At 46.7% G+C, this 17,900-nt stretch overlaps 4 protein-coding genes and 1 long non-coding RNA gene across 5 annotated transcripts; 3 read left to right on the top strand and 2 right to left on the bottom strand.

Annotated features, from left to right (window-relative positions):
• Positions 1-188: 188 nt before the first annotated feature.
• On the bottom strand, positions 189-1,633 carry LOC108155492. The gene has a single exon (XM_017286317.2). The coding sequence runs from the start codon at positions 1,610-1,612 to the stop codon at positions 815-817; it is 798 nt and encodes a 265-aa protein (XP_017141806.1). The 5' UTR covers positions 1,613-1,633; the 3' UTR covers positions 189-814.
• A 100-nt stretch (positions 1,634-1,733) lies between these two features.
• On the top strand, positions 1,734-2,752 carry LOC108155491. The gene is made up of 2 exons (XM_017286315.2): positions 1,734-1,834; positions 1,905-2,752. Exons 1-2 carry the CDS (start codon positions 1,748-1,750, stop codon positions 2,652-2,654), a joined length of 837 nt encoding a protein of 278 aa, XP_017141804.1. The 5' UTR covers positions 1,734-1,747; the 3' UTR covers positions 2,655-2,752.
• A 171-nt stretch (positions 2,753-2,923) lies between these two features.
• Positions 2,924-4,711, top strand: LOC108154388. Its single transcript, XM_017284651.2, has 3 exons — positions 2,924-4,062; positions 4,165-4,567; positions 4,622-4,711. The coding sequence occupies exon 1, from the start codon at positions 3,030-3,032 to the stop codon at positions 3,870-3,872; it is 843 nt and encodes a 280-aa protein (XP_017140140.1). The 5' UTR covers positions 2,924-3,029; the 3' UTR covers positions 3,873-4,062; positions 4,165-4,567; positions 4,622-4,711.
• Positions 4,712-5,145: 434 nt separating this feature from the next.
• LOC108157025 (methionine--tRNA ligase, mitochondrial) lies at positions 5,146-11,974 on the top strand. The gene is made up of 6 exons (XM_017288835.2): positions 5,146-5,342; positions 5,406-5,686; positions 5,746-6,168; positions 6,234-6,498; positions 10,951-11,148; positions 11,426-11,974. The coding sequence occupies exons 1-6, from the start codon at positions 5,249-5,251 to the stop codon at positions 11,929-11,931; spliced, it is 1,767 nt and encodes a 588-aa protein (XP_017144324.1). The 5' UTR covers positions 5,146-5,248; the 3' UTR covers positions 11,932-11,974.
• LOC117187209 lies at positions 5,702-6,858 on the bottom strand. The gene is made up of 2 exons (XR_004471963.1): positions 6,776-6,858; positions 5,702-6,628 (listed from the first exon to the last, which is right to left on the bottom strand). It is a non-coding gene; the product is annotated as an uncharacterized LOC117187209 (long non-coding RNA).
• Positions 11,975-17,900: the final 5,926 nt, after the last annotated feature.

The raw sequence follows: 17,900 nt of genomic DNA, 5'->3' as shown, positions 1-17,900 counted from the left end.
AAAACTACTCTTAAGGATACAAAGGATATAACAAATGTATAACCAGATTGTGGTGGAGACGCAACTATTTTATGTAGAGAGCCTCTGCGTATTTATGTTTTCTGTTAACAACTGTCAATACTAACTAATTGATTGATTGGACCACAAATAGTAATCCGCTTCACTCGATATAGGGAGATATACATATGTATGTAGTATATAGAAACCAAGCATCACCCCCTTGAAATTATACAGACAGACACAAACATTTGTAATTGTAATTTTAATTTGTATATTTATTCATTATATGTATGTTTATGCTAATATTTTTTGTATATGTAAAATCCGAATCCGTGTAAATTGTTTATCCGTACCGTACCGTTTTATTTGTGGCTTGTTCGATTAAAATTATTTTAAATTGTAGTCCTGGAGGGAGGAGCCTCCCCTATATTCTAATAGTTTTAGTCCGCTCTGGTATTTGTCGCGCATATAAATTGTATGTATGTTTAAGCTTGTTGCGGATGGACGGATGGATGGATGGATGGATGGACTGGACGGACGATTGGATCGATCGGATTGGATCAAAAGGAGTCAGTCGGACAGGCAAAAGTTCCATAGCATTTTTTTGGCAGCCATTCAAGACGCGCGCGCACTTTTTGCACGCTGTCGAGGAATTTTATATTTTTATTCCCTAAAGAAAAAAGTTTAATAAACTACAGATTACAATTCAACAACAAAAAAACGTGAACGTTCTTTAATCTCAATAGAAAATATAAGTTAGAAGAAGAAACGAGTGTCAACCGTGATTGTCCTCCCACCTCCAGGCGCGTCGGCGTCAACTGCCGCTTTCCGACTGTTCGATGCGCTGCTTGGCCTCCTTGGCGGCACAGATGGCCTTGTGGGCCTCCTTCTTGGTCTCCCCATAGTCGGCGCGGGCATCCCTCAGTTGGCGGAGCAGGACACCCACCCGGTTGTGGGCGGCGTCCAGGAGGGCGGTCTTCTCGGACAGCGACTGCTGCCAGACCGTGTTCATCTGGTCGGCGCTCTCCTTGCTCTCCCTGGCCACCTTGAGCGTGGCCACCAGCATCTTCAGCTCGGTCTGCGCCTGCTGGTACTGCTTCATCGCCAGCTGGGTGTTGGCCTCCGCCGTGATCAGCGCCTGGGACTCTTCCTGTACCAAAAGTTCGGCCTCGCGCACCTCCGCCTCGAGCTGCTCCACGAGCTGGATTTTGCCAGCCAAGACTGCCTCTGCAGCCTTCGCTGCAGACATCGCCTTGTCCGCGTACTCCTGCTTGATCTTGTTCGAGGACAGCTTCACGGCTGAGGCCATGTCGTCGTTGGCCTTCTTCGCCTCGTTGGCTGCTTGCACGGCTATGCTCGAGGACCGCTGCTTGGCGTTGGTTTTTAGCTGCTTGCGGGGCTTTGGTGCCTGCTGCTGCTCCGCCCATGGCTGGTTGTCCCTCTGCTGGCTGTCGCCATCGCAACCATCCCCGCCGCCTCTCGAGCTATCCGTTCCGCCAGCATCATACGGCATGAGCCGCTTGCTGCGTCTCCGGAAATGCGAATAGTCCGTGGCTTCTGCTGTCAAAAAGATGAGTGCAATGATCCAGAATATTAGGAATTCTATTCGCATTCTCGAAGAATTTTTTCCACAGTCTACTGCCAACTGTCAGTCAGCTGTCAGATCAAAGGCAAAACCTTTAAAAATCTGTAAAATTTCCATTCAGTCTTTGCCAACTTCCTCAGATCGAGAATCAAAACGAAAATAATGCTCTTTCGAAAGGTAATTTGCATGCTCGTAATACTGAACGCCATCTGCTTCTCCGAGAACTTTATCCGAAGGCCACGCAGAAAGGTAGGAGCAACCTCCGGGACATCAGGAGTCCACCGATTCATCAGACTTCCTCCTCGCCCCCTCCCGATAGGTGCACAGAAAGCGTCAGATGGTCGAAAGCTATCCCGATCTCGTGTGGCTGGACGAAGGGGGGCAGAAAGGAGGCGGCAGCGAAGCATGTAAGGGTGGTGGGGCGCCTGCGAAGAGCGACTGCGGGCTGGGCAAAGGCGATCCCAAGTCCAAGGCATCCAACATCGCCCAGAAGGCGGCACAGGAGGCAAAGGCGGCCAACGATGCACAGGGCTCTGCCGCAGAGGCGGCCTCCTTAAAGATCAAGTCCGAGCTGGCCGACATGGCTGTCCAGTCGGCCCGGGCAGCGGAAGCAGCGCTTGCGGGCAAACAGCAGATCTTGGAGCAATTAGAAGTCGAGCAGCGGGAGGCGGAGGCAGTCGTCAATGATATCACGACCTCGCTTCAGAGCACCATTGCGAATGCGGCCGTTGCGAATGCCGCTGCTGTCGAAGCCCAGAAGCAGCTGGCAGACCTGAAGACTATGTTGGAGGCGGCATCTGCCAATCTCAACAACATAGAGGCGGTGTCCAATGGGGCGCAAACGGAGCTGGAGGAGAAAACTCAGCTGCTGGAGGCGGTCAAGAACCGGGTAACAGTGGTCGTCAGGCAGTTGCAGGACGCCAGGAAGGACTTTGACACGACCAAGCAGTCAGCCTACAAAGCAAACTGTGCCGCCGTCGAGGCCAAGAGCAAGGCCCAGAGGAGTCGTCGGATGCTGCGAAAGTCGCAGCGAAAACGACAGGCTCGAAGAAATTCAAAGATAGCGTAGGGACTTTTGAGTTGGATTTCGCGTTTATTATGTTTGATTAAATATATTTTGTATTATAATAAATATCCCTGATAGGTCCATAAATCAGCAGGCAAAACCAGAGCAAAATATTTCAGTTTCAAAACTCGCGCCAAACACACTAGCGCCATAGAGTAGCGGCGGCAAACTGCCGATAACCGATAACGATTGCAAATCGCAATCAGATTTAAATTCAAATTCTTAACTGAAAATATCCTTAACAGTTCCTAACAGAGAAGTCTGGATAGCATCAGAAAAGTCGTTACAAAAAAATCGGTTCGAAGCAGCATCAAAGAATCCTATGCCTCAGACGTTTACAAACGAGCTGAGAGATTGTCATCGGGTCTGAATCGAAATATGCATTACCACAAAGTAGGGATCACCCTCCTTTTCCTGCTGTATGGAATCTCCGGATTGGAGTCCATCTACCTGTACGACGACACGCCCCAGCTGGATGAAACGGACGGCAGGCAGTTCTTCTCCAATCTGCACATGGATTCGGACAGCGGTGAGGGCGGGTGCGGGGGCGTGAGCTCGAAAGCGAAACAATGCGGTAACTTTGACAAGGGCAATCCCAAGTCCAAGGCCTCCAACATCGCCCAGAAAGCCGCACAAGATGCCAAGGCGGCTAGCGATGCCCAAATGTCGGCAGCGGAGGCAGCAGCCACTCAGGTGAAGACCGAGCTGGCCGAGAAAGCGGCACAGTCGGCGCGTGTAGCAGATGCAGCACTCGCGGGCAAGCAGCAGATTGTCGAGCAATTGGAGCATGAGATGGCCGAGGCGGAGGCAGTCGTCAATGATATCATGTCCTCCCTGCAGAGCACCCAGGCTAACTCCATTGCCGCAGCGGCGATGGCCACCGAGGCGCAGAGTCAGGTGGAGTCGTTGAAGCGTTTGCTGGCCGCCGCCACCGCAAATCTGGTAAATATCGAGGGCGTGTCCCAAGGCGCACAGACGGAGCTGTCGGAGAAAACCCAACTGCTGGAGGCTGCCAAAAACCGGGTACTGACTCTTGGTAAGCAGATAACGGACGCCAAGAAGGACTTTGACGCGACCAAGCAGGCGGCCTACAAAGCGGCCTGTGCTGCTGTGGAGGCCCAAAACAAAGCGGCGGCGCCGAGGACGCGACGCATGGCCGCATATCGCCAGTGGATTATGGAAAAGCCGAGAAAGTACGTTCGAGGAGGGGCCAAGATGTAAGGAACAGCCGAGAAAGTACGTTCGAGGAGGGGCCAAGATGTACGGACCACGTGTGCTTCGTAATTTATATATTTTCTTATTTTGTTAAACGCACTTACATTTTTTTATATCAACTTGAATTTTATGGCATGTTGTGCAGCCCTGGGTCTATTCGCATCTCTCTGAATAGGTTAAGGCTCTCTTTGAACCGGTAGGCAACAATGAGTCTCATTTCATACCTTTAAATTATATAGTCTTATAATATATGCATATAAACTTAGTTTTTCATGTGGCTGGGTGCCCTTTTCCACAGGTTTAAATATAGCGCACCTTATCGGAACCGGTTTTGGTAACTAAAACGGTTTTGAAACGGACACGACCCGGTTTTGCTTTCGGCCAATGAAAATCGTCAAAAGTGTTCTTCAAAACGATAAAAATGCATTTCAAAACATGTTGCTGCAGCAATCAATTTGTAGGGTCTCTGCATACCGTAAGGAAAAGGATATTATAGAATTGCGGAAATGTTTGTCATCCCAGACTCTAATTAATGCAGAAACTAGTCAGTCTCTGTTTAAAAGGTATGTATTTCAACGATATTTTTAAGGAGTGGTCTTCTTACAGAGACAATGAATTGGTATCGGGATCAATATATGTATAAGAAACTAATCAAATGCATGAATACATCTAAAACATATCAATTTGAGAAAATGTATTAAGTACGTTTTAAAATAGTTTGGAAAGTTTATATATTTATATAATATTAAAAATAGGTTATACAAATGCCCATACTCGGTTGACAAGCAACAAGTCTTTAAATACCAGCAACATTGAGGTTACAATATGTGAATGTTCTTTTTTGTCGACCATTTTTGTTTAAACCTTGTTTTATTCAAAATACAATAAATGGGAGTAGTTAGAAGTAGTTAGTCTTTTAGTCAATTTATTCATCAAATTATGTGGGCAGGGCCAAAAGTTTTAGTTAGCCAAAAATTGAGCAATAGGAACGACTATTCTTTTTCGTTTTTTTGTTCGACATTTTTCGATATATTTTTTTTTAAGACAAAATCCAATAAAAGGAGGTACTTAAAATAAGCCAGTCAAGTAGAAAATAGTTTCATTAATTGAATAAAATGATGTGGGCAGAGCTGAGAATCCTATCTAGCTAGTAAAATTCGGCGCAATATCAAAAACGAGGAATGTGAAACCTTGAATTCAAATAATTCGTCAGTATACTTACAGTATATTTTGAAATTTGTGACGTAGTTTCGGTATATTTGATCGAAAGGTCCGCGGTCACACTGCTGTTAACCCAACAGCTGTTTCTTGTTATAAAACATTGCCGGCAATTTGTTTTCGTAATTTTGTTGGATTTATGTGTTAAAAGAAATGACTAGACAATGCTGTTACGTAGAATCAAGCTACTTAAATGTCTGGGAGCACGCTGCAGCAGCTCGCACTATGTGACGACGCCAATTTTCTATGTAAACGCTGGTGAGTTCTGTGATTTCGTTTCTCCAAAAAGTTGGATAACACTAAAAATGGACCCTGTTTCAGCCCCACACATTGGCCACCTGTACTCGGCGGTGATAGCCGATGCCCACTGTCGATATCAGAGGCTTCGGTATCCTGCCGCTGATGTCCGCCTGTGCACCGGCACAGACGAGCATGGAACTAAGATCCAGCAGGCGGCAGCCAACCACAAGGTGCCCGTCGATCAGTACTGCCAGGAGATATCATCTCGCTACCGCGAGGTCTTCCAGGCGGCACGCATACAGCATGACGACTTCATACGAACCACGGAGGAACGACACAAGCAGGCTGTGGCCCAGTTCTGGGTAGGATGGGCGATACTGGAGATTCCCGAAACATTTTAATGTCGATTTTTGATTCACAGCGCACTCTGCACTCCCGGGGACACATCTACTCGGCTGCTTACAGCGGCTGGTACTGTGTGTCCGATGAGGTATTCCTCACCGACTCTCAACTGCGTCTGGACGAGGCCAGTGGCACGCGCTACTCTCTAGAGTCGGGCCATCCCGTAGAGTGGACGGAGGAGACCAACTACATGTTCCGCCTGTCGCAGTTCCAGGACGATGTCCGGCACTGGGTCAAGCAGGAGGCGCGCATACGACCAGCCAAGTTCGAGAAGATTCTGTTGGACACGCTCAGCGAACCGCTGCCGGATGTGTCCGTGTCGCGGCCCTCAAACCGCGTCCACTGGGCCATACCGGTGCCGGGTGATGACTCGCAAACGGTGTACGTATGGCTGGATGCGCTGGTCAACTATCTTAGCTCCTTGGGATATCCCAATGAGGAGGTAAGATCAAGCTTGAAGACTGTTGTGAAAATCAACTGATTGGGATTGGTTTTTTCCCAATGCAGTTTCTGGATCACTGGCCACCAGCCCAGCAGGTGATTGGCAAGGACATCCTCAAGTTCCATGGCATTTATTGGCCCGCATTCCTCCTGGCCGCTGGCCTCCAGCCGCCACAGCAGCTGTACGTCCACTCGCACTGGACGGTCGACGGTCAGAAGATGTCCAAGAGCAAGCACAACGTGGTGGATCCCGTCCAGGCCGCCCAGCAGTACACTATGGAGGGTCTGCGCTACTTTCTGCTGCGCGAAGGCGTGGCCCGCAGCGATGGCAGTGAGTGACGCTATCAAGCAAGCTACCAACTAAGTTCAGTGCCCGACAGCAAACCGCGGAATCCTTTTGATGTCTGTGGCTTGTTCACTTTGCGGCTTGCCATTCAGAAACCTCTCCCTAAGGGTGGTTCCTTGGGAGGGAGAGATGGCCTGTGGTTATTCAAATAGTTTTTCCATCAAATCATCAGCAAAAACTGTTTGGGGTTGTCTTGAGGTTGAGGTGTCCTGCGCCCGTGTGTATGCATATGTGAGTGACCATCTGTCGTCGTTCCGGTTACCTTTGCTTTAATTTGCATTTCAATTTTATGCCCGACTCCCCACAAACTAAAGGGAAAAGTTTTTCGGTCTGGCAGGACCTGCTGCCAAAACTGACTTTTGTTTATTTGCCTTGGAAGTTTCTCGTATCCCGGGAATCTCGTATCAGTGATTTACATAGGAGTAGGAAACGGAAACCCACCCCAGAAGCAGGACTCTCAGTTTCGTAGGGGCTCTGGCAATTGTCTGACGGATATGATTAGATCTGCCATCAATCAGGTTCCGGGAATAGCAGTTCGGGTTTCTGGCTTCCATTCAGAGCTCTTTCGAAAGCAATTAACACACTTCGATGCCCAGAGACTGATTTGTGGGGTGTCAACCTTGATTTCGATACTTTTTGATTGATTCCCCTCCTCTCACCTTTTTTTTGGCTTTCAATTTGCATAACTTGCTATCGCCCCGCCCTGTGGTGTCTGTCTGCCAGGTCTTTAAACTTCATTTTCAATTATTGCTTGCTGGCTTTGCTTTTTCGGTGGATTTTCCAGACAGGCAGCAGATTTTCACATTTTCCTTTATTCAATTTGCGCTTGTTAATGATTTTTGTTGTTTTTTTTTGTGTGTGTTTATGGCCCGCTGCTTTGCGGCTAATTTAATTGCATTTTTATTGCATTTGGCCTGCAAATTAAAATACAAAAAAAAAACGACAGTGTGCTGCCAAGAACTGCTGCAGTGCGACGGCGACGCGCCGCTTGATTAAATTACGAAAGTTTCGAGCCCGTATTTTGCATATTTTTGGGGCCAATAAATGATTTGTGACAGGTTCATTTTGGTTTAATTCAGGCTGTCCATTAGGTGCATTTCCCAATCAAAAGGTTTGCCCGTAATTCGATTTGTGGCCGGTAGCTTTCGGGGGGAGAGGCTGCGGTGCGGCTGCATCTGCATTGCATTTCATAACGCGTTTGGACAACATCCTTAACCGCTCAGCTCAACTTTTCATTAGCAACAACGGACGGAACTTGGGCAGCGTGCATGGAAATTGCATTTAGAATCTGATGCAACAACAGCTGCGGGTACAGGACCAAAGTCCAAAGAGCTGCTGAAGGACCTGCGTCATCTGTCTACATGGCAAAAAAGTTTCACAGGAAATGCAAATAAGTGGAGGAGGCAGCCCTCTGGCAAAGGCAACTGTACGCTGATGCAATCAGCTTCCTCGGGGCGTTACTCAATTTATAAATTTGAATACTTAAGCTTGTCGCTGGAGAATGCTGTTCCTTGAAGTCCTGCGGCGCCTCCTCTTGGACTGAATGGAGCTGAAGGTCGGGCAAGTTTGGTGACAGCGCGAAACGAATTCTTCGAATCTATCAGAAGTCTATTATTATTATGGGACTCCCTGTACCCGTTTTTTGCTAGCCTCGAGGGCAAGTATTCTTCGTCTTTCGCTTCCATTTGTGTGGAACATCAGTACAAGGGGTTGGATCCTCCAAGGCTTAACCTTCGACTTGTATCTTATGATTCTTTCCTGTGCTACGCTACTCATCTTATCCATTCCTCTATTTTGCTCCACCTCTAATCCTTAACTAATTTTGTTAGAGTGTCGACAAGAAATTAGTGCCTGGCACATAACCTATACTCGTACGACCTGTGTTCGCCGGCAAATTAGCATGACACCTCCGACTGGCTGTCTCCGATTGCAGCAAGGCTGGTTAAATATTTGATGGGAAAGTGTTGCCAGGCACTCTTCTTCTTTCCCCACCCCCTGTGCCCGCCGGCCCTGCCTCCTGCTCTCCAGTTAAAGCCAAAGTTTGCTGGAAAAATATATAAGGAAAGAAAAGCGGGTAAAATTGTGTCAAAGTTCTGCAGGGCAAATGGCGCAAAGTGGAGCAGCAATGGTAGAGCGACAAGTTATTCAGGTTATTTAAGGTGCAGCTAGGAGGCAACCGAGAACCGGCAACCGGCTAACAGCAAGCGGCAACATCTAGAGTGCAACTCGCGGGGCACGTAAAAAAGTATTATTTATATTTGGACTCGGAAGTGCAGCAGCATTTGTCTGTGGCCGGCCGGGCCTCTTTCCCTGTCACGTGTTCCCGTGTTCCATGTGCAGGATGCTTGAAGTTTTGTTGCAAGTGTTGTGTTGTACATGTGTCCCGGTTTCCCCCCACCGCCTCCCAGTTTGTTGCACATGCCAGGAACTTTTGCTTTTTTGCAATTTGTAGCTGCTCACGTAAGCAGTTAAGAGTTGGCAGGACTTAAGCGCCAGCGAGGGGGGTCTCGGACAGGTAATGCCACATACAATATACAGCACGTGTTGCGGAGCCTTTCCGAACAATTTCATTAGAAAGCAATACTCGATTGAGATGCGAGGAAGTGTGGAGCTAGAGGGGTGCCAGCTGCTAATAAACTTTGATGCATTTTTCCATTTTCAATGGATTTACAGCCAACGGCAGCCAAACAGCTGGCAAGGCATCAAAATTCAATGCATTCAAAATGAAAAGCCAGCCCCTGCCATCCAATCGCTTCAGTTAACTGAAAATGAAAGGCTACGACTACACATACATTTTGAAAGGAGTTCAGTGCCTGTCGGATGCAAAGGATATCCTATTTTAAATAAGAATCATATGCAGAAGAGTTGCCGTATGAAAGAGGTATTCTCCAATCGGTAGGTATTTGGAAAATATCTATTAAATACTAAGAAATCATCTTAAAGTACCCTGAACGATCTCTTTGTACCAGAGGTATTCTCAAGCCTCATACGTCTCTTAATGCTCCCTCTGTACATGCTGCCTTGACATGAATTTGATTTCAGAAACTACAGTCTACATTCGAGTCGTCTATGCATGTGGAACTCGACCCGACGACGCCCATTCACTCGAATTCAGCTGACTTTTGCCTGCTTCAGGTGGTAAAACTTTGTTCTTTGTGTCCCCCATTTTGCTCCTTGTTGCGCAACAATTGCATTAATGATGGAGGCAACAGTTTTGGCAGTTTCTATTTACCCCAGAGAAAACAAAACTCCATTGCGACGTGTCTGAAACAGTATATGAGGATTGAAAGTTCATAGAACTCCTAATGAAATTCCCCAAAAATAAATTGTGTTTATGGAAGCTTCGGTTTTGGGCAAGTTTTAATTTCATTGAAAAACCGCCAATCAAAATTGTCAGAAATTCGAAACAGGCATAATTGTTTGCCAACAGCAATTAGCCGATTATTGTCTCCGGACAGGGTAGTTTTAATTACCAAATGGCTGCAGCTGCAGCTGCATTTTGTGGCCCCGTTTATCGATGGCTGGAGCTATCATCAAATCCGAAATTGTTGGCGCATTTTCGGTTTGGAATTTCATTTTCATAGGTAGAAATTTTAATTAACTTGCCGCAGATGAATGGCCCTGGCAGGAATTTCAATGATTTTCGGTTGCCATTTGCTCTGTTGCATCTCTCCATGGTCCAAAATACTTGAAACAGAAGGTTATTACTTTTTTGTTTTCAAGCCAAGTATCCTTGAAGCAAAAGGGTTATTGGACGTTTTCCATGTGTAATAAATTTCATATTTCCTTGAAGCAAAATACTGCAAATACTCAGAACACAGGACATTCGATATCGGGTGCTGTTTGATTAAATACGAGCAAATAAAGCGTCCCTTAGGGCACCATCATCATGTTATACCAGCAGAACACTCTCCATATCCCTTTACACGCTCCTTTATTCAACTCAATTTCCCCGGAACCAGGAAACAGCTAAGATTTTGCAACTATTAGCAAAGCTTAAACCCTTTCATGCTCAGCTTCTCACCCACAAAGCCACCTGCAACATTTTGTAGCAGATTTAGCGGGAAATAAGCAAAAAGGGAAAGTCTTTTCCAGCAGGCTGCTGATGCTGTTGTTAAGTTATTCGGATTTTATCCCCACGGCGGACACCGAGGGCAGCAGTCTTTGACCGGAGTCTCTCTGGTGGGTTGTCTGTTTCCGCTGTCCTAATCCCCTTAATGGCCGAATTTGTAAGCATTTCGTGTGGAAGTTAAATGGAAGATGAAAATATCACTCATACGACCAGTGCTCCGCTTTGAGTAGGGTTTTCTTTTTCTTTTGGGTCAACAACAGTGATAATGCGAGCAGATCTGATTCCGTTGCTTATCCATTCATTCAGCGACAGCAGAAAGCAGTTCCTGACAAGTTATTTCTCATGGCTTCTGGCTCTCCTTTCAGACTACAGCCACGTGAAGGCCCTGCGCATCCTCAACTCGGAGATGGCGGACACTCTGGGCAATCTGTTATCACGTGCCTGTGCCAAGTCGCTGAATCCCCGCCAAGTCTATCCCCAGCCGCATGTCGAGCACTTGGTGGATCTGCTCCGGAGCGTGGATGCGGCCAAGCGTCTGCGGGACTCGCTGCTACAGCTGTCAGGTAAACCAACACAGCTTCCTTGTCATTTTAATATTTAAGCAGCCCCCATCCTCGAGCTGAAGTTGCTGCTGAAGTGTGCCTGCCTCGAGATGCTTTATAATATGCATTTGCATCCGCATCTGCCTGGGGCTCTTCCGGCCAATCACTAGGCAGCAAGTGCACTCGAGAGTGTGGCCAAGCCATCCAAAGAGCTTGAGAGCTCAAAGTGAAGCCATCATTTTGTATATTGTATTCTGTATTCTGTATTCCGTATTCCGTATTCTGTCCGCTTTTGCAGAGCGATGCGAGGCGCATTATGAGTGCAATCACTTCCACTTGGTGGCCGACACGACTATGGCTGCTCTGCATGCGGCCAACAATTTCTTTGAGAGTGCCAGGCCCTGGGAGCTAAAGACTGGTAACGAAGGCGCCAACGAGCCACGACTGGCTACCATAATCGCCATGACAATGGACGCGCTGCGGCTCTGCGGCATTGTGCTCCAGCCCATAATTCCTCAGCTGGCCACGCGGCTGCTCGATAAGCTCAGCGTGCCCGCGTCCCAGCGCGGCTGGGATTGTTTGAACGAGAACTTTGCCAGGGACTCCATCAGCAGCAGCAGCAGGAGGAGTCATGACTTGGATGGCCAGAGCAGTGCGATGCTCTTCCAGCGCATTATGGAGGAAAAGGATAAGGCAGTCCAGCAGAAACCGCAACCGCAGCCGCAGCCAGCCAAGCGAAGCAAATCGAAGAAGGAGCGCCTCAAGGCGGCCGCGGCCGCGACAACGATAACGACAACGTCTTAAAGTAGCCGTAATAAACCTAGTCCCAGAGTCAACCTACAAACCACTTGCCTTGCCGTATTTATTCATAGCACAGTGTCTAATAAGTGCCCAAGTGGCCACAAATCACAATTCCGTTCGGCTCGGGGACTCTTCCAGCGAGTCTCATTAAAATCCACTTAATTACGCCGGCTCATATTCGTTGGTTCGGTAATTTATTACGCGCAATTGAAGTCTGGATCAGGTGCCATACCCGCCGCCAGGATGGGACATAATTTATAGCCAGCAATTGGCATCCAAACTTCTTACTCAAGTTTGGGGCCAAAGTTTATTTGTTAATTTATTTTAATTTCCACAGAAAAAGCCGAAATGGAAAAAGCCCAGGCCCCGCCGAAGTGTAATCAAAATAAATGGCCATGTTGCTCTCAATCTAAGTGGAAATGCATGTTGCGAGGGGCGGTAGGAGCGGCAGTGGCAGGACTCAAGTGCAACCATTAGAGACAAGTGCTGGCCCTGGCCCAGACAAAGCTGATTAGATTACTTGTAAGCCAATGGCCGGCCGACTTAAGATATTCTTTGCTCTCTTTTGAGCCCGAGAAAAGCGCGAAAGCTTTCCACTAGCGCAATAAGAAATGGTTTAATTAGGATTTGCTCGAGGGAGAGGGAGAGTTTGCCAACTGCACCATCAATCAAGTCTCAGCAACAGAAGTCAAAAGTTGTTGCCTTTACTTTCTTCTCGTCGTAGTACAAAGTACACTTGATTGCGCGTTAATGGCTGATGTGCCACTCGCCATCAGGTGCAGGTAGACCACAATTTACCTGGATGCTCGCATAGACCGACCACAGCTTTACTTCATCCGGAGAGAGCTTCTCCGCTCCTACACTCCTGCCAGACTATCTCTCATGGAGAGCCTGGCAATTAGCCAGCCAAAATGTGCGGGCTTTGGGCCCAGTTAACTTCCAATTTGCTGTGCGGCCTGCAGTAGAGTCCATGATGATGTTGCCCATGTTGATGCAGACACTTTAGTGTTTGCCTGAATAGCATTTCGGAAACTGACAGACTAAAGGCCATCGTTTAATTTTTGTGCTGCATTTTGAAAGCCAGAGAGACCAATCAAAGGCAGGGGGAAATTTAATTTGAGAGAAAATCTGGTAGACAGCATCAAAAGGAAAACCAAACAATGGCCAAGGTATAAAATGTACTGGCTTACTCTGGCAGAATATTTGCTTACATTTGTGTAGAATATATGCATGTGCAATCTTTTGATAGAACAATTGGGGACTTGGCACTCCCCTGAACCAGTTGTACTCAAACAAGCACAGAAGAAAACAAAATTAATTGGAATGAAACTTTACAACAAGGCTGCTTTCAATAGCAAGAAAATGGAGAGTAAACTTAAGCCTAAATATCCATCAAACCTTCAAGAAAATATGTATCAGAATATATACCAAACTTCGTTAAACAAATACAAAAGAAGTCCCAAACAATAGGGGAGAGTCGAGACCGAGTGAAGCTGAAGTTCTGATCAGGTTAGTGGTGGCCTGTTTCTCCTCTCGCAGCAGACCACATCTCCTTCGATCTGTTGCTGCGTGAAATTTAATATAGAACCTGTGGCAAATTTAATTTATATGGAAAGCAAATTAAGTTGACGTTAATGAGACACAGAACAGAACAGAACGGAACGGAACCGAGTAGTGCAGGGAAAATAAACAAGCGCATTAACAGGCTCGACTTGTAAAAAGTTGTTAAGTTTGCAATGCAAAATGAAATTATGCAGGTCTTCCAGCAAGGCTCGTTCCTTCCTTAGGAAGGGGTCCACAGCCGGCAGCAGGTAATAAGGTTAATGATCAGTTTAAATGCTGCTTAAACTTGAAGGAAAACCTTAAGTGGCAGTGGAGGATGCTGCCCGGCCCGTCGATGTTGCGGTGGCAGGGATAACGCTGTTGCACTTTGATTAATTACAAAGTTGCTCGATGGATAGCCTTGGTTCCCCTTTGTCCGCGACAGGGCCCCACCGTACACTGCCAATGCATAATTTAATTTGCCCGCAGCCACGTGGCGAATGCGCAATATTGTAAATGAATTAGCCCCTGTCCGGGGCTTGGATACCCCGCCCCGCTCAACAAGCTTCACCTTGTCGCCAGGGTTTGCCACCAAATTGATTTGGCCAGGCAGCTTCCTCATGCCTGAGAATACTCCTTGGCAATACTACTGGCAATATTTCTAAAACTACGAGTCTCCCAAGAAGCACGAGGAGAATGGATGAGCAGTAGGAACCCGGGGCGATTGTGTGGAGGCAACCATTCGAGAGCAGCGCAGGGTTGATTGCTTGGAGCCATGCGTATCTCTGGACCGCTTTAATATTCCAGAGGAGTAGGGCTATATATCTCTATATCTCGGTTTCCTGATTAAAGCCTCGCGTGCTGCAGCTGTGGCAAGTCCCAAGTCCTAAGCAGATGATATACGAGTATAAGCTGCATTTGATGTTACATGTATATCAAATATCAAATGCATGCCAGGGCATAGTTTGCTAATCGGATTTCCTGTGAATTTATGCAAATTCAAAGGCGAAATAATGCCTGTAAATACATTAATGTTGGCAATTGCGCAAATTCCGTTTAACTAATTCATTAAGCCAACCCAAAAGTGCTTAATGAATCATCTCTGGCCCGGCACAACCAAAGCTGCAGCAAGAGCAGCCACCAACAAATGTTGTAATTCCCCCAATTATAGCAATTAAATATGAAAATTAAATTGAGCAAATATACAGCACTTATTCTTGATTTCATTTCCACAAAGTTTGGTCGCATATGGATATGTGTATGTACATATATAACACGTTATGTTTGTGTCGTTGCACTCTCAGAATATTGAAAGCTTTCTCAGAATCTTTGCACCATTTCACTTTGCAATAATTTGGCGGAAATGAAACTGGGAACATGGCTGCTACATTTCTGGGAAATATGTTAAGTATACGGACCCTTAACCCGCATTAGTGGATGCCATGCTGCTTCACATAATCTGTAATTAAATTGCACTAAAAAATTCCCACCAAATTCGTAATCCTTTAACACAGACCCACTCACACACATAGTGACGTGGAGGAGGACGGACTCCAACTATGTGAGTCGTTATCCCTTTTAATGAATTTTTTGCTGGACTCTGGGACCGGCTTCGAGTCCGGGTCCGGCCTCTGTTTTTCATTTTCCCGGGGCAGCAAAAGTTTATTTTGCTTTAACCCTCCCTTTCCCGAACCGAACCTTTTTTGCGCCAAAGTAAATATTTTACTATGCCACTATTTAAAGCATACTTTCAAGCGGCAGTCCGCACAGCTGGAAAACCACAGCAGCTGCAGGCGGTGTGGCAGTGTGGCACTGGCAACATAGCGGCAAGGAGAAAGCAGCGCAGCACAGCACATCACAGCACAGCACGGAGAAAGCAGTAAGCAGAGCTCCTTTGAAGCAACAGCCTGGCCGCCATTTTATTTTTGCAATATTTTTCAGGTCAAAATGTCGTAGAACTTTTATTAACTTCATGCCAAAACATGGCATCCATTCCCCCTTCGACGAGTATACGTCGTTCGGGGCTCTGTTTGTATTTTTGTTTGTGCTTGTATCTAAACATTAAAAGTGGCTTAGAGCTACTGTCGGTCGTTGGCCATAAGTGTTTGGCCCTCAAGTGGATAAGTTATATTGGCCCAGTCAACACCCGAATGCGCTTCAAGAGGGAAATATCTTTGCATACAGGGAACTAGCCCAGCGTCCCTGGATGCCTCCTTGGTCAGTCAAGTGTGGTGGTGGAGAGACTTAATTTGGCATGTTTTATGGCCTGGAAGTGGGGCTGATTTTACAGTTTTCTCCTCTGGCCGAGTAGCACACATCCTTGGGCCACCGAGGACCTCTAATTTGGGATTCCCTTTCACTTTCCTGTGCAAACTTTTCCCCCAAGTTTTGTGCACTTTTGCCAGACTTTTCGCAGCGTAATGAGCATAAGAATGCCCTGTGATGATGACGTTGATAGGTAGGACAAATTAATTTGCTGCACTTTTCCATGACGATGCAGAATTTATGCGAAGGAAAAGCGCCAGACAAAGTGAAAATGAAAAATGTAATTTGAGCCAAGACAAAGGCGACGACAGGCAACAAATGGGAACAGGAAAATTAAATGCACCTTCAAAAAAGTCTCTTCGTGCTTCAGTATCTGTATCTTTGTGTGCCTGCCTGTCTGCCGTTGCATGCAAATATTTGACAGCAAGTTAAATGGCGTCGCAGTAGAACTTTTCTGCCGTTTCCGGCGCCTGGTAAGTGTCCTACAATCGGCGTTGCTAATGTTGTTTGCCCCCTCATAACGGCTCCCATAATCGGTGCCCTCAACATCAACAGAGAAGGAAGGCAGTCCCCTGGGGAGGACAGGACCAGGACCCTTTCTCGAGAGTAAGTAAGCCGCTTGTAATTTTCACACTGGGACACCAGCAGCGCCTTGGGCTGGCACTGGCTCAGTCTCTGGTTCTGGCTCTTTCTCCTGCTCCTGTTCCTGCTCCTGCTCCTCTTCAGGATGCTTCTGTTCCTGCACACCAATCATCATGCATATTAATGACTTTGAGCCCTGCCCTGCCAGAGAACTCGTTCGTCATGCGGCCCATTTGACTTGCAAAACGATCAAATGAATCAACGATACTTGCAATTTCCGCGACGACTCCTTGCGCGAGTGCTCTCCGGAATGCGGGAAATGAATCAGGAGGAGCAATGACAGCGGAAGTGGATGCAGCAGCGGCTTACACATGAAGCACTCAAAGAGCTCAACGAGGGGGGCAAAATGACAGCCACACAAAAGGCATCTCGAAGTGGATGGCGGCGGCAAGATATCCCCTTTGATTTACCAATCGAAGGAAGTACCAGATGAGGTCCTTACTGAGGAAGCGAGAGGAAGTGTCCAGTAGGGCAAAGAATGGAGGAAAAACATCTCCGCGCATTCCCGGAATCAAGACGTACTCCGGGAAGATGAGCCAAAAAGTACTCTATGTTTCTTAAGCTTTCCCAATTTATAATTGATGACGCGTTGCCATAACACATCCCCATCCCTCAGAAGACTGCACTCTCCCAAAGAAATCATTATCCGATGGCATTTTCATGCATTGGCCACTAATGACAGCCGCTCAGAGTTTCTGTCGAAAGGAAGCCAATTAAAAATGAAACACACAATGGTTAAGATTACATTTCTGTGACAATAAATCCACTTGACTTACTTCGCATATGCTCTGAAGGATCTGGAGTCTGCGGGAACAGTGGGGCAGAGCAGACTCTCGAAATAAAGGCATTGGCCCCCCCCCCACTGCCACTGCCACATGTTGAGCGGCTTTAAATGTTTTATTTTTCGTTTGTTTGTCTCTGATTTCTTTTTGGCTTTCAGATGAAATAAGGGACGGGGCACTGGGCCGGAAATGAAATAAAAGAAGCAACAGCCAGACATTTTGTAGCTACAAAAAACGGAGATGAAATAAGACAACTAAATAAAAATAAAATCAAATACGTGCGGGGGCGTTGCGAGCATAAATCTCATCAATCAAATGGAATTGTGCGCATAAAGTTATCGGCTCAACTTACAGCAGATAATTCCACCCGACCCACTGTCCCACCGGATCCCCCTTTGGCCCGTCGCCGCGTCTCCGTCTGTTGGGGCAATTTGAGTTTATTGTTTCAATCTGTTAAGGCAACCCCAGGGTCTGGACTGAAGTGGAGGTGGAGTGCTCGTAGCACTGAACAGGGGAGAGCTGCAGCTGCCCTCGACTTGGCTGCTTTTAGCACTCAAATAGATGCACTGGGAGAAATAAATGAAGGGCTTCAAAAGGCCATAGAGAATGATCCACTAAAGGATTATAGTTGATACTTTGAATTGATCTTTTATTGCAAGCAAGCGCTATTCCCTCTTGTGGTATGTATTACATACATATCTCATTGAAAACATAATCCAAAATGTCAAAAAAATACTGAAA

This window comes from Drosophila miranda, chromosome 2 (assembly GCF_003369915.1).
Source record: "Drosophila miranda strain MSH22 chromosome 2, D.miranda_PacBio2.1, whole genome shotgun sequence".
Classification (NCBI taxonomy): Eukaryota; Metazoa; Arthropoda; class Insecta; order Diptera; family Drosophilidae; genus Drosophila; species Drosophila miranda.
The sequence above is the reverse complement of the archived record's forward strand: the minus strand, read 5'-3'. Positions and strand labels throughout refer to the sequence as shown.